Raw genomic sequence first — 16,785 nt, 5'->3', positions numbered from 1 at the left:
GAAAGGACTCCCAAGGCAGCATTGCCTAGCAATTGGGATATAGATCGTTCTAACACTGCAGGAAGGATGAAGCCTGAAGCTGAAGAGTGGGGAGGTAACTCCAAGAGTTGGGACTCGCCGTCGGACATACTTCTCAACCGCGTCGAGCACAATTCGGAGATGATCCGCAACCTCATGTACAAGATTGATGAGCTTCAGGAGCTAGTTGAGAAGCTTGTCAAGAATTCATCACCACCACCGCCGAAGGAGTAATTCATCATCGGTATTGGCATCCCCTTGGTTTGTTCCAAGCTTGGGGGAGTGCCGCGGTATCACATCATCACTATCTTTTACTTTTTTTTTACTATCAAGTAGTGTCATATCATGAGTAGGGAAGTTATCATATAAGATGGATTGCAGTATGGAAGTATCTCTCCTTTAGTTGGTTATCTATGTATCCCTTGGTGTGAGTTATCGTTATGGAATATTAATGAGAAGTCTTATCATTTACACATTGCACACCTTATTTTAGTTTGCAATCTCTACTATATGATTGATCTTGTTATTAGTATTGGTATCACTTTGGGAGCATTGAGTAAATCTATTTGGTTTTGGCAAACTTAGCATTGGTCAATAGAACAACACTTTGAGATTTAAGTAGAAAAGAGAAATACATGTAGTTGTTTCATTGTCTACCTTTCTTGTTAGCTCATAGCTTATTATTCTGAAGTTAAAATTATTTGTGCTTACAAGGAAGATGCATGATTGTTTCTATCACATGTATATTTGTTTGCTTCCCTCAACTCTTATGCTTGCTAATTAACCTTGCTAGCCAAAGACCTGTACTGAGAGGAAATGCTTCTCGTGCATCCATACTTTAGCCCAAACCTATGCCATTTGTGTCCACCATAACTACCTACTACATGGTATTTCCTGCCATTCCAAGTAAATACTTCATGTGCTACCTTTAAACAATTCAAAATTTACTATCTCTTATTTGTGTCAATGTTCTATAGCTCATGAGGAAGTATGTGGTGTTTTATCTTTCAATCTTGTTGGGCAACTTTCACTAATGGACTAGTGGCTTCATCTACTTATCCAATAACTTTGCAAAAAGAGCTGGCAATGGGGTTCCCAGTCCCAAATTAATTAACTTTCATAATTTTACAAATAGACACTCCTCCACGGTATGTGATTGTTGGGTGGCACCCGAGGATTCGGTTAGCCGTGGCTTGAGAAAGCAAAGGTGGGGAGGAGTGTCATCTAAATAAAACTAAAATACAAAGGCACTCCTTCATGGTATGAGATTGTTGGCAGGCACCCGAGGATTCGGTTAGCCATGGCTTGTGTAAGCAAAGGTTGGAAGGAGTGCCAACCAAAAATAAAACTTTATGGGAGCCGCTCTTCGAGAGTTTGTCTGGCAAGGGGGTTAGAGAACCCGCTACCATTCGTTGACAATAACAAACACCTCTCAAAACTGTACTTTTATTCTCCTTATATGATTTCAAAAATGAAAAAGCTCTAGCACATGATTTAATCCCTGCTTCCCTCTGAGAAGGCCCTGTCTTTTACTTTATGTTGAGTCGGTAAACCTATCTCCCTCCATCTTAAGCAAGCATTTGAGTTGTTGTGATCAGACTATCTATATTGTGATTCACTTCATCATGTCTTTTACTCTTCCTTCTTTAGTACAAGTTTTATCTGAATGAACATAGCTTTGAAAGTTATCAATGATTATGAGGAGATTATCATGATTGAGTATGCAAGTTGTGCCATATAAGCTTTAACATAAGAGCGCTGCTCGATGAAGAAGTATAACCTGTTAATTGTTCTCTGACCAAGAACGAAGTTTGCCATTACCAATTATGATTTCTTGTGCACCTTTATTTGTGATTACTCTTTACTTGTTTCAAGTTGAACTATATGAGGAAGTTGTTCATTAGAATGTCTTGTGTGAGTTAATATGATGCTTCTTGTCCGTATTTTATTTATCGACTCTTCACTCCATAAACATGTGGTCCTGTTTACCGAGTTCAGTTTCGCTTGGGGACAAGCGAAGTCTAAGCTTGGGGGGAGTTGATACGTCCATTTTGCATCACTATTTTGTATCATAATTTGCTGTTATTCATTGATATATTTCATATTTGGAGATGATACTTATGTTATTTCATCTATTTTGCATGTTTCATGATTATTGAGGGATCGCGCACCGGAGCCAGGATTCTGCTGGAAAAAGCGTCGTCAGAAGGCAATATTTTGGAAGATCAACAATTGCCAGAAATTATCTGAAAAATCCTATTTTTCCAGAAGACGAAGGGAGCCAGAAGGAGGAGCCGAGGAGGGCCGCCGTGGGCCCACCTCATAGGCTGGCGCGGCCCAAGGCCTGGCCGCGCCGCCCTGTGAGGAGGGGGCCCACAGCCCCCTCTGGCCTCCTCTCCTTCGCGTACATCTTCGTCCCGAAAACCTAAGACCTGGGGGAGAGTCGCGAAGAGTCACAGCCGCCTCTGCGGGGCGGAAAACACCAGAGAGAAAAGAGCTCTCCGGCATGCTGAAATCTACCGGGGAAATTCCCTCCCGGAGGGGGAAATCGACGCCATCGTCACCGCCATCGAGCTGGACATCATCTCCATCACCATCGTCATCATCTCCATCATCATCACCGCCATCTCCACCGCTGCACCTCGTCACCGCTGTAACAATTAGGGTTGAATCTTGATTGTTTGATAGGGGAAACTCTTCCGGTATTGATCTCTACTTGTTATTGATGCTATTGAGTGAAACCATTGAACCAAGGTTTATGTTCAGATTGTTATTCATCATCATATCACCTCTGATCATGTTCCATATGATGTCTCGTGAGTAGTTCGTTTAGTTCTTGAGGACATGGGTGAAGTCTAAATGTTAGTAGTGAATTATGGTTGAGTAATATTCAATGTTATGATATTTAAGTTGTGGTGTTATTCTTCTAGTGGTGTCATGTGAACGTCGACTACATGATACTTCACCTTTATGGGCCTAGGGGAATGCATCTTGTACTCGTTTGCTAATTGCGGGGTTGCCGGAGTGACAGAAACCTAAACCCCCGTTGGTATATCGATGCAGGAGGGATAGCAGGATCTCAGAGTTTAAGTCTGTGGTTAGATTTATCTTAATTACTTTCTTGTAGTTGCGGATGCTTGCAAGGGGTATAATCACAAGTATGTATTAGTCCTAGGAAGGGCGGTGCATTAGCATAGGTTCACCCACACAACACTTATCAAAACAATGAAGATTAATCAGCTACATGAAGCGAAAGCACTAGACTAAATCCCCGTGTGTCCTCAAGAATGTTTGGTCATTATAAGTAAACAAACCGGCTTGTCCTTTGTGCTAAAAAGGATTGGGCCACTCGCTGCAATTATTACTCTCACATTTTACTTACTCGTACTTTATTCAACTGCTGCATCAAAACCCCCTGAATACTTGTCTGTGAGCATCTACAGTGAATCCTTCACCGAAACTGCTTGTCAACACCTTCTGCTCCTCGTTGGGATCGACATTCTTACTTATCGAAAATACTACGATACACCCCCTATACTTGTGGGTCATCAACGGGCATGGGGGAACGCTAGACCCGGTGACAGGGGAGTGTGTTCACCGAGACACAAAGTTTAAACCCACCCAAGCCCTTATTGACGCAATGAGGGATGCTCAAGAGGGGAAGATCAAGTTCAACAGAGAGAATGACGCGCTGACAAAAGCCCTAGGGAATCCTGAACACCCAGGACGTGTACGAGGCAAAGGCGTCATTCCGTGGAAAGAACGGTTTTCCCAGGAAAATGACCCCTACAGTTACAGAAGCCGTAAGAGAAAGGCGGATCGGGATGCAGATGTTGTGGCGCGGTTGGCATCGGAATTCGATGAGATGAAAAAACCCTGAATGTACTAGTACAAGAAAGAGAGGCAGCTGGGACGCATGAAGATCATCCAGCGGTTGTCGGAAGCCAGCAGCGGAGAAGCAGCGTGGCTTCCACGGAGCCCCCACCGGCTGGTGCTAATGCACCGACGATCGATATTACTGCACCGGAGCCTCCTCGCTACCCCGTGGACGATGTAAAGGAGATGAAAGAATGTCATCTGTATTATCCAATGGGGAACATTTCCATGAAGGTAGCCATCGGCAGTGCTTTACCATGTTTACCTGGAGCACTCCACCACAACAACCCCATTCAAGATGGCTATGCTCGTGTCACGGTGGAGGACATAGTACAAGGGTTTGAGGACCTGGAGATTGACATTGCTACACCTGAAGGGGAGAGAAGACTTGGAGATGTCAAGCGCCAGTTCATTCTATGGCAAAAGAAGTTTATCAAGTTTCCAGGCGAGGCGCCAAGGCCAACAAGTCCACCCCCCTACGGTGGTGGTGGCGGTGGCGGTGGTGGTGGTGCTTCACCTACACCTCCTTCACGTCAGCCGACGCCTCCCCCCAATTCACCTCCGGCGGGTAAGCAGCCGCCGCCCCCCAGTCCACCTCGGGCGGGTAAGCAGACGCCGCCCCCCAATCCACCTCCGGCGAAGAAGCAGAAGCAGTCCTGGACTATTAACCCGGACCCTTATGTACCTAAAACCACAAAGGTACCGGAGCCATCACTGAAGCCTCTCCCCACAAGGCCTTGGGAACGTAGTGCCGAGGAAGTCGAAGCGGTCGCGGCTGCTCACCATGAGAAATGGAGGGCGGATATGAAGGCGAAAAGAGAGCCCGAGCCCAAGCCAGTATATTCTGACAAGGAAAAGAAGTGGGCTAAGTCATTTTTGAGCACACCGTCCCAAGCCGCGAATAATCTGCCTGACGACTATGCACGTGAACTTCGTAGGCAAGCACTCATGTTGAAGGAGAAGAAAGACTTGGCGGAGAAGCAGGAGAAGAAAGCCTTGAAGGAGGCCGAGAAAGAATTAGCAAGTACAAAAATCGGGAAACAAGTTGCCCAGCTCGGGGAACAAAGTAAACAATCGATCCCCCCGCTCATAGTGAAAGCCGCCGGTCCGGATGCTGAACTAATGGACTCCACAATCATAGCAGCTGCGGCAGCACCGGGAATGACTGTAACGGGTGCCAGAGAACAAGCGGTCCAGATCGGTATGACTCTTCGTGCACTGTTAGGCCTTGAGGAGGCGCCAATGAGTGAGGTAGTAATTACATATGTGCCGAATGGGCCTCTCGTCGAGCCTGCGCAGGAAGAGGATCTACCTCCACAAATGAAAAATCTGGTAATTTGGTACAAGGGTTACATAAAAAATAACACCGCCAAAGAATATATTTATGCGGAAGTTAGACATGAGCATCACTTCAAATATTACTATGTAACAGTTCATCTGAGTGAATTGTTCCAGCTTTTCAATCTGCGCGAGCTCGACAAATCTATCATCAGTTGCTACGTTCTGTAAGTGATTTATTTCTACCCCATCTCGTTCGTTGCCTGCACTCTCTCTCTCTCTCTCTCTCTCTCTATATATATATATATATATATATATATATATATATATATATATATATTGTCCTAACTATATTGTTGTGTACGCTATTAATTATGCCGAATGAAGCTTAGGGAATGCAGAATAAGGAACATCCATGATGTTGAGTTCATTGACCCACAAATCGTTAATGGATATGTGTTAGAAAAACACCCCGCCGACGTGGAGCAAGACCTGTGGCTTTTTCTCAAAAGTGATATTCTATTTCCTTACCATTTTGGGTGAGTGTTTCTGTCTTGAGCACATTCTCTTTTGTTTACTCCATGCATGGTATGTGGCTAATCGATGAGTTATGCATGACTGTGCATGTATCGTGTCCGCAGGTTCCACTGGATTCTGCTAGTAATTCAATTTCACACCTCCACAGTTCTCGTCATCGACTCTCTGAATATGGATCCAAAGCTTTGGGTCGACATGAGAAGAATGATGCAAAAGTAATTATTTTCATTCATTTGCGCTCTATATCGATCGGCCTATTTCGTTCATTTTCTAATATCAAGTAACTAATTAATAACTCTCTTGTTTATTTAATTTTCTTTGCCTCGTAGGGTTTGGAGACGGTTCGCAGATGAAAAGGTCAGTGAATTCAAAAAAGAACTACAATTTAGAAGGTCAGTGACTGGGGATACTCAGCCACCGGGGACCAATCTATGTGGATACTATGTTTGTGAGATGATCCGGAGATACACCTCTAAGCGGCAGCCGTCTGATAACAATATCAAGAGGAATAACCTTCGGAAGACGCTTAGTCCAGAAGTTCGCTTCCGACCACTTCAAGAGGAATTAGCAGGATGGTTCATGAGGGAAGTCCTCCATCCTAAAGGAGAACACTATTACGAGGACGTAGAACTTCTGATGCAGTAAATTATGTATGGAAACTTGTTTAAATTTGTATATGGTCATCCGATATTGAATATATAATGTATATTCCTCTTGAATTCTTTTTGGTTCTAATTTCAAATTTGTTTGAAATTGTACATTCATATGCATGTATGTAGTACCGTAGAATATGTGAAAATCCTTCAAAATTAAAATAAAACACAAAAGAAATAAAACAATACAAATTAAAAAGAAACCAGATTTAGGGGGGGGGGGGACTAAAACCCTAAACCTGCGGCGGCCTTTAGTCGCGGTTGGCCAGAAGAACCGCGACTAAAGGTCCTCCGCCCCGACGGTCGCTTGGCGCCCACGTGGACGGGCCTTTAGTCGCGGTTCGTAAGCAACCGCGACTAAGGGGGGGGGGGGGGGGGCTTTAGTCGCGCTTATTTAATCCCGGTTGCGCAACCAGGATTAATGGCACTTGCCAATCGGGACTAAAGCTCCTTTTTCTACCAGTGAAGGTTGAGTTCACAAGTAAATGACACTACTTCTGAAGATATCTACTCTCTCCGGCCCTAAATAGTTGTCGCAGATTTAGACAAAATATAGTCTAAAATGTGTCTAATTTCATTAAAATCGTGAAAAGTATTTATGGCTATAGGGACTACTTATAGGACAAGTTGTTTTTGCAAAAAATCCGAATGAAAAATTGACGCATACACGTTCTATGAGCTCATAGTGTTGTTTTGCGACAAACTGACAATTTTTGTGTCGTGTGCAAAAAATTAAAAAAATGGTGAATAAAAAAGCTTTTGAAGATGCATTTCTTTATCTTTTTTTTCACATGACACAATTTCCGCGAAACTTGGCGTACACACATATAATATCGACGACTCGCTAATTTTTTGTTCAGCTTTTTTGACATTTAAAATGCTGTTTTGGGTAGCAGGAGCATATGCCTTCAAGTTCAAAAGTGAATTTCCCGTAATAGTATTGCTCTCATTCGGCTGAGAACCCTCAACTTTTAATTTGAGTAATTCACGGAAGATATAACTATTATTTGATACCAATATGATAGTCTTCCTCATAAAGGACAACTAGATTTTTAATAGAAAATAATAAAAGAATTGTTAAGATATTTGTGAGAACGAAGATTTTGACATCTTTACTAGGACATTTAAGGCTACTAGAATAACCAGAACACACATAGAAACTATAGTCCATGTAAGTGGCGCGAACTAATTTGTGTATTAATATAGTTTTATATTCATATGTTCTGATATCTAGGTGGAAAAATAAAATAACATGTGGATTCAATAAACTAAATTGAAATATGTCAAACTAAATTTAGGAAAAATAAAAGATAACATAAATGTCACTGAGAAATATGGACAATATAGTGTATTTGTATTTACATCCGAGACATGTGACCATTGCATTGTTACATTGTTAATTTTATGATTATGAGACAATTTCTGATAAAATAAAATTATTTAGTATAAATACGGATCACTCTTTAATTTTAACGGGTGAGGGATTTGGAGTTTGAGTATATAAACATGACCATGTGTGAGTTGAACACGAGACAGATCAAGACAATCATGTAATCAACTATATTCAATAGTTTATTTAACCAACACTGAGACACATTACAACAAATTTGTTCTTGTTGATCCCGGAAATTCACAAGTGTTAGGTTTAACTAATTTATTTTTGATTTTGTTTTAGTCTCCATAAGGGACTTTATAAAAAAGGTAACTTAATCCCAAAACAATGTTGAGTACATATTGCTCGTCTCCCGAAAACACCTTTGGTTTTAATCAAAAATTTACAACACAAAAAAAGAAAATTTGTCTCATCTATGACTAATTTGGTTATGTCCATGCACAACTTTTGAAATCAAAATACTAAAATTGTTGTTTTTCAAGAACACCTCAAAGCTGGCACGCCATACTTTTCTTGCATACATTTTACATGCATAGAAGATTAAATATTCAACTAAACATTGTTGCCATTATAAGAGGTCTTTGTTGCACTTGTTTCGTAAAAGTTGGCTATCACCCAAACATGCTTCAAATTTCTGTGCAGCCAATTATCTCTTTTCATTGTATGTAATATTAAAACTTATCCACCGGACGATTTCGGGATTTGGGCGAGTGGAGTTTTAAAATCTAGGTACACTGCACCCAGTTGTAATACTTCGCAAACAAGTATTTTGTCTACTACAAGAGATATAAACTAGAGTGTTTTTCCATCACAAATCTTGAGTAAAATCTTGTATTTTACCCTATAGTTTTAATCTTGTGATGGATTTTACCTCGTGTAGAAAATATTATTACTCCCTCCGTTCCTTTCTATAGTGCTTATAGATTTTTGGCATTTGTTTCAGAATATAAGGTTGTAGCTTAACTTTTTTCAATTACCCCCTTCCCGTTCAGCTCCCAAATCGTTCAGCTCCCAAAATTGTTATGGTAAGTTAGGAAGATATGGATTTCCCAAATTTTACGTTGATCTCAAATCGTTCAGCTATGGGGTTTTGTGTAAAAAATACTCTTGCGCTAATTTCCGTGCCAAAAAACAATAGGCATTATAGAATGGAACAGAGCGAGTATATTTTATCCTTTAATTGCGACTTCAAGATATGATTATATCATTTCCAAACTAAAAAGCTACATCCATGTGGCATATGACAATGCATTCACTAGGGACCTAAAATTTAGTCAATTGTTCTGAATTTACAGATACAAATTCGAATTGTTCATTGAGTCAAATGCCATGTCAACTAGCGACTGAGTCTATTTTATCAGTTTGAGAAAAATTAGATAAATACACCACAATGTCATAGTAAGAGTAAAATTCAACAAACAATTTAAATGAGCTAAAATTTGTTACAAATCCCTTTGGTTTCGAGACCTCCAATTAGGTACATTAACACATCCGAAGGGAAAACATTGTCCGTCCGTATTGCCACGTGGCGTTGATCCTGCCGTTCGCACCCGCCTGCCACCTCATCATCTTGTCCTCGCCCTCGCCCTCCTCCTCTCGTCTCCTTCGGCGATCCCCACTCCCTCTCCTCAGATCCCATTCCGTCCAAGAGAAAAGAGAACACTTTACCGCCTCCTCGCCGGCGACCCCCTCGCGCCGCCGCCGCCACCTTCGCACCAGCCGGTGGACCTCCTCTAGTCGTTGTCCCGCCCGGCGCGGTCCACCGATTTCAGCGCCCCGCATTGCTGCTAGGGTTGGCTGGACTGGCCGGCCGATCGCTCCGCCGCACGGCCCGCGTTTGCGAGCGCCGGACCCCGCCCGGCGACCTTCTGACCCGTCGCGCTCGGCCCAGCTTTTCTGCCCCGCCGCCGCCGCACGAGGTACGTGCCCCTAGAATGGCATCCGCTCTGCTTCGCCCCTGCTCGTTCCAGTGGACGCTCCAACCCCTGAGCTCCATCGCGCTCCGGAGAATGAACAATTAGTGCATGCAGGGACGCATCAGGAGTTCGACAGCAAGATCCGTCGAAGAACAACTCCTGATCGGTTGCTCTCAACCGGCAGCCCGGGCGGTTCGGAGTGACCCGCGGCCATGAGCGGCGGCAACGGCGGCGGAGGAAGCCCCAACAACTCGGAATGGCGCTTCAACCAGACACTCCGCAACGTGCAAGGGTCAGTCAGTCCCCTCCTCTATCAGAACTTCCCAACCATCTTTTTTTTCTGGATATGTGCAGTCGATGGTCTAATCATGATTTAACAGCCTCTGGAGTAAATTTTTAGTTTAAACAATGTTGGCTACTGGCCATTGATATAATGTTTCTGCCTAAATTTTATACCATGATCACAATTAGAGATATGGCTTGCTGTTTGCTAGCTATTGCGAAATCGGTCTGCTCATAATCTTACAGAAAGAGCTTATTTCTATTTTTTCCCCAATTTTTTTTGCCAGTATGCTCAAAGGACGGAGCTTTCCTGGAAAGGTTTTGCTAACCCGAAGATCTGAGCCCCTTTCACCTCCAGAATACTCCCCACGCTCTGAGAACGATCGCTATGATTATGAACAAAATGAGGGGTCACAGGAGGTAATGCGGCGTTTGCTGGCATTGTTTGGACATGTGAGTATTGCAGATTGAGACTGATAAAAATCTACTTGTTCAGGCAGAACGGCAAGCATCTGGAAGCACAACCGATAACCTAAATACTAAGAAATCAATTTCACCATCAACAAGTAGCGTCAATTCATTGCCAGATGCCCAAGGAATAGTTTCTGGGGCTAGAGCAACAGATTCTGCAAGAATTACAAAATTCACAGCTGAACTCTCTAGGCCAGCTGTTATATTAGGTATGCATATTTTCTATGTAGGACTATTCAATCAGTTGTTGAGTGTGTAACGATTTGAATTTGGCAATCGACATGGAAGTTATTTCCTAGTTAAAAAATGATTATTAGGTAAATCCTGAAGTCAAGCACCCACCATTGCATGTACAAAATCCAGTCTCTACATATATCTAGCTTCTATCACATCATTGAATGCAACTCAAATGGAGAAGGGTGCAGATTTTCCCTAGAGCGACAATCTAAATCTATATATGCCCTCTAAATTTTATGAAAATTATGTTTCTCACTTCTGGTTCTGTTGATGATCTCAGTTATAACTTTTTACAACCATAGGAAGTTGGCTTAGATGCTGAGAAAGGATTCAAAGGATTAAGTTTTAGTTTTTTACTTAAGTGAACTTTAGGAATTAGTCTGAAAGGTACTCCCTCTGTTCACTATTATAAGATGTTTAAGATATTTCAATGTGGACTAGATACGGACCAAAATGAGTAAACCTACACACTAAAATGCAACTAGATACATGCATTTTCGAAAAATCTTAAACATCTTGTAATAGGGATTGGAGGGAGTAGTTAGTAAACTAATTTGTTAATCTATTCATGGTTAAAGAGCATGATATATATCTACATTTGGGGGTCCATTCTGATTGGGTTCAACATTAGTTGTATACTCGTATAGTACATGATTCGTTTATACTACCTCCATCCCAAAGCTTAAGCTGCGGGTTAAGCATTTCTATTCGCTACTGAGTGAAGTGTCCATGCATGAGCTTATATTATTTTTAGAAATTCAAACTATGTCAAGTTTGACTAAGTTTTTACCAAAAATCATTAACAAGCAAAATACAAAATCAATATCATTAGATAGGCAATGAAATATATTTTTATATGGTATCTACAAAATAAAATATATTTTCATATGGTATCTACAAAATATCATATTTGTTGACGTTTAGTCAAACTTTTCTTCGTTTGACTTTTCAAAAAAAAAAGGCCTTAAGCTTTGGGATGGAGGTAGTATTCAATTAGCTTGTCGAGGTTTCAGCTTTCATTCATTGTTCTTACTTGACTATGTAGATAAATTGCGTGAATTATCTTGGAGTGGTGTGCCCCCTTATATGCGACCAAACATATGGAGGCTTCTTTTGGTGAGAAGACATTTAACATGTTTATTATTAGTTAAAATATCCTCTTTCCAGTGAGGTGTTTCAGTATTGAATTTAATATCAGCTGGCTTCAGGGATATGCACCTCCCAATGCGGATAGAAGAGAAGGTGTTCTAACAAGGAAAAGACTTGAGTATGTAGAATGCGTTTCTCAATACTATGATATCGCTGACACTGAACGCTCAGATGAAGAGATTAACATGCTTCGCCAGGTAACATTTTAGGCTTGAATTCGCCTCATCACACTTGCCCCAGTTTTCAGTAAAATCCACTATCTTAGACTCACATGCTGTTGTACTGTAGATTGCTGTTGACTGCCCAAGAACAGTCCCGGATGTTACCTTTTTCCAAGACCCTCAGATTCTGAAGTCTTTAGAGCGCATTTTATATACGTGGTGAGGAATTACGCTTGGCTGGTTCATTATGGTTCATTAACAAAATGCAACTATCATTGTTTTAGCATCCATTCTGATTGGTTCTGCTGAAAATACTAGCTTTATTTACCTACTCATAATTTACAATTGCCAGCATGCATTATGGGGGGAAATGTGATTGGGTGGGTGGAATTCTGCATGAAACTAGACCTCTGATTCTTCCACAAAAAGATTTTATTTGCTTTTCTTCACTATTAGTTGATGCATTGATGGCTTATTTTCAGGGCCATACGGCACCCAGCAAGTGGTTATGTCCAAGGAATAAATGACCTTCTTACACCGTTCTTGATTGTGTTCTTGTCGGAGCACTTGGAAGGCAATATGGACACTTGGTCCATGGAAAAGCTTTCTTTGCAGGACGTTTCCAACATAGAAGCAGACTGCTATTGGTGTCTGTCAAAGTTCCTTGATGGCATGCAGGATCATTACACCTTTGCGCAACCAGGAATACAACGCCTTGTATTCAGGTTGAAAGAGTTGGTTCATCGGATAGATGGTAACGTTCCACTGATTAATATATATGATGACCTTTCCTTCTACTACAATTCAGTGTAACGTATTAAAGGACATCTAAGGAGTTATAGGAGCATTGCAAGGAAAATAATAACAGTATTTATAGAGAAACATTGTTTTAAGTACTTAATCATTAAATTTTGCATGACTTTGGACCCTGCTGGTAATACTTGAAGTTTTGTTAAATAATTGTAGCACTGATTTTTTTCCACCAACATCTTGGTGGTAGTACAGAATCTTTATCGAAGCACATAGAGGAACAAGGATTGGAGTTCCTTCAGTTTGCCTTTCGTTGGTTCAATTGTCTTTTGATACGCGAGGTTAGTCTAGTCGAGGTCCATTGTTATGTGATCTGCACATTCAGGTTGCTAAATATGTTACACCATTGTAGGTCCCTTTTCATCTTGTGACACGCTTGTGGGATACGTATCTTGCTGAAGGAGATTATCTACCAGATTTTCTTGTGTACATATCAGCTAGTTTTTTGTTAACGGTAAGTTAAAGTGCGTCATGCTCTGTACTCCAGCTTATGATTTTCTACAAACGAGCCTGCTTGTATAGTATATCATTAATTATGCAACATTGTCTAAGCCTTAAAGAGTGATGTTTGTTTTCACTTCTTCTTCCCCAGTGGTCAGAGAAGCTGCAGAAACTGGATTTTCAAGAGATGGTCATGTTCCTCCAGCACCTACCGACCAGGAACTGGGCACACCACGAGCTCGAGATGGTCCTCTCCAGAGCATATATGTGGCATACAATGTTCAAAAGCTCGCCCAGTCATCTCGCCAGCTAGGACAACATTGTGGATGTCGATTATACATGTAAGCAGGTCCCTGGCTCCGTAGACTCACATATTTCATTCAGGGAGAAACCTTGTATGTTTGTTTTGAGAAATGGATTATCATATAGCTCCAATTTGTATATCTTGTGAAATTACTCAGTGGTAATGAATAGATGGCATTGGATTTTGACGTCCTAATTTTATTGCTTATAAATCGGCAACTTCCTGCTGTAATATTGGAAATTGGCAACTTCCTGGTTGATTATTTTGTGACAGTTTACATAAGGCGCTTGCTTGGTGCTCAGAGTTTCTGAATCTCTGACGTTGATCGTACCGACATTCCTGAGGCTGGATCTTTAATCTCCCAAGTCTGAACTCTTGCCTCACACAATGTGTCTAAAGTGCGCGCAATAGAATGTTTCCGTTCACGGCAAGATAAGATTTCACTAACCGTTCTTCACTAGCTATCGTCCTGATACCATGTTGATGTTGGACTTTGAGCACTTGATTTTTGTTGACGAGAAAATTACGGAGTAGTATTTTGAGGGCACGAGGAAACTAGTTTATCTTTGTGTGAAGAAGACACTTTTAGCCCGTGGAACTATCGGAATCCAACATAAAGAATTACCACACGGGCAACTCTGTGAGGTGCATGCACATGCCAACGCGACGTCGCAAACGAAAAGACAACTAAATTTCCGAACATATTTGTTTGCCGATCATCGGCGACTTACGAGTTGTACGCGTATAGGACGCGTATCATGGACCCATTAAGTAGAAGAAACAGGGCAGATAAGGATGTAACAACCGAGACCTACAGCTACGATATAATACGGTCATTTGACTTTGACTTACGAGTTGTACGCGTATAGGACGCGTATCATGGACCCATTAAGTAGAAGAAACAGGGCAGATAAGGATGTAACAACCGAGACCTACAGCCACGATATAATACGGTCAATTGACTTTGACTTTCCTGTATGCATACGCACCACATGGGCCAGCCCGGGACCACCAGGATCACGACACTTCGGTAGATAAAGAGAAAAGAAAGTATTTATACGTATGCGACGGACACTTCTACTGAAAAACTAGGGCGACTTGACTGAAGTGTGCATACAAATCCTCATCCACATGCCAAGGCGAACACGCAAACATAGAGACAACTAAACTTTCAAACATACTCCGTTCTTTTTTAATTGACTCAAATTTAGTACAAAGTTGTATTAAATCCGAGTCAATTAAAAGAGATCGGAGGGAGTACTTACGTACTTGTTAGCACATCATGGTGACGACTTAACCCATCTTCAGCGCCCGACGCAAATCAACTGGGTCTGTCTGTTTCGGTCCATAGACTGATGCAAATGGATCCGTGCACTCGCGACGATCCATTCACGGTCCAAATTTGAATTGTCAATGCGTCGCGGTGGGCAATAAGCATGTTCGTGCACATCCCCTTCTTCTATCCCCAGGGCCCGCCTGGTCAACGAAAGTCGAATTTCGCTGGCACCAAAACCCTCGCTCGCGATGGACGTCGACCATACCACACCACCCGCCACCCCCCTTCATCCCCAGCAAGATGAAGATGTCAGCAGAGACCATAGTTTTAAAAACGGATCGGTGAGTGAACCAGTGAGACGATTGGTTCGTCCCATATTACGGCCTTGGGCAGTAATGCTATGGCAAGGGCAGTGACACGTAGATGCTCGCCTTGATCAATGGTGGTGGCTTCGTCCCATATTACGGCCTTGGGATGGAGGAAATGACTCAAGAGTATGACATCGACGTGGAGCCATTGTTCGACCAATATGTACAACCAATGGGCCAAGACACCTTCGTGGATGTTGATGTCGAGGGAGAAGGAGAGGGAGAGGGAGAGGGAGAGGGAGATGGAGAGGGTGATGGTGATGGTTATGCCGACAAGTATGGCATGGTTGACCGCAACGATGTTACCAACGCCGGCGATCCAAAGAAGAAGGTGAGCCAAAGGACCACATGCTACATTGGCAAAGATGACCGGTGCCTTTGGAAATCTTGGGTCCTAATTAGCGAAGATCATATTTGCGGTTGACATAGGTATGCCCGCCAGGCATGTCGAATAAGTACCCTTGGTCTACGGGAATGCAGGAAGCCCATGGACTCGAAACTTTGGAGGCCCAGAAGGTTAAAGGCTTTCGGGTTAGGAAAGTAGAGTTGTAATAGGAAACTTGTGTCATTATAGGAAAGACCCAACATTTCCCGACAATTTGTAATTTGTACGATACGAAAGAGCCTTGGCTTCACCTCCTATATAAAGGGGAAGCTGAGGTAGAAAGAAAGGATCGAATCATTATAACCCTAGCCACCGTAATATTAAGTTGAGCACCTTTGTTTGGCTGAACCTTCGAGATCTACTTACCTTCTACTTCTTACAAAACCCTAAGAAACGCCGCAGCGGTGCCGAGCAAAAAGGAAATTCTTATTTGAGAAAGGTCACTCAAGAATTCCATGAGCACTGGCAAACGCCTCCTTCCGATTTGTAGTGACCGCATCCAAATATCAATCCAAAAAAGATGGGGCTACATCCAACAAAAAATCAACAATTTTTGCGCAACAATTAATCACGTGGTTTCACATCCCATGAGTGGCCCATTCAGGCTGTGAACATGCTTTGTGCATTTTATCACACCTAACGGTTTGCAAAATGCGTAGGTTTCCGGTGCTTTGGAGTACTTAAAGGTTATTTGTAAGAAGAGTTACCACATGGTCCATTGTTTGAGGGTGGTCAGAGATTGGTCCAAGTGGAGGCTAGGCTAAGAGGCCTACAAACATAGCATCAAGAATGGAGGTGTTGGGGTGGCGGGGGCGATTGATCTTGAAGAAGACCCCCCTCCCCCTTCCCCAGGCAAGGGTGCCCTTCCATCTCAGCCAAGGGGCCATAAGTCCACTAAGGTTGATCTCACGTGTGATGCTTCGACACTTGCATTGAGTGAGATCTTGAAGGCTATGATGGCCGAGAAGGAAGAGGCCGAGAAGGATAAGCGGCTCCGAGAAAAAGAGGCCACCTGTACCATCTTCATCGACATCACAAAACGAATCATACAAGTTCAAAAGATTGAGACCGAGACAAGTTACTCGTGGAGGAAATCCAGATCGTGCTCGGCGACTAGAGCCTCATGGAGCCAGGACAAAAGGTTGGCTCGAGATGAAGCTAACCATCATTTGCCAACGCGGTGCCTGATCACACATATTTATCCTACTTTATCTATTTTATTGAAACTTG

The 16,785-nt window shown here is 42.4% G+C and overlaps 1 protein-coding gene across 1 annotated transcript; it reads left to right on the top strand.

The window, feature by feature from the left end:
• The first annotated feature begins 9,349 nt into the window (after positions 1-9,349).
• Positions 9,350-13,737, top strand: LOC127302430 (GTPase-activating protein gyp1). The gene is made up of 11 exons (XM_051332897.2): positions 9,350-9,674; positions 9,786-9,963; positions 10,241-10,373; positions 10,450-10,633; positions 11,707-11,777; positions 11,870-12,007; positions 12,099-12,190; positions 12,454-12,725; positions 12,977-13,062; positions 13,134-13,235; positions 13,374-13,737. Exons 2-11 carry the CDS (start codon positions 9,884-9,886, stop codon positions 13,533-13,535), a joined length of 1,320 nt encoding a protein of 439 aa, XP_051188857.1. The 5' UTR covers positions 9,350-9,674; positions 9,786-9,883; the 3' UTR covers positions 13,536-13,737.
• The last annotated feature ends 3,048 nt before the right edge of the window (positions 13,738-16,785 follow it).

This window comes from Lolium perenne, chromosome 5 (genome assembly GCF_019359855.2).
Source record: "Lolium perenne isolate Kyuss_39 chromosome 5, Kyuss_2.0, whole genome shotgun sequence".
NCBI lineage: Eukaryota > Viridiplantae > Streptophyta > Magnoliopsida > Poales > Poaceae > Lolium > Lolium perenne.
This window is presented reverse-complemented; position numbering and strand designations above follow the sequence as displayed.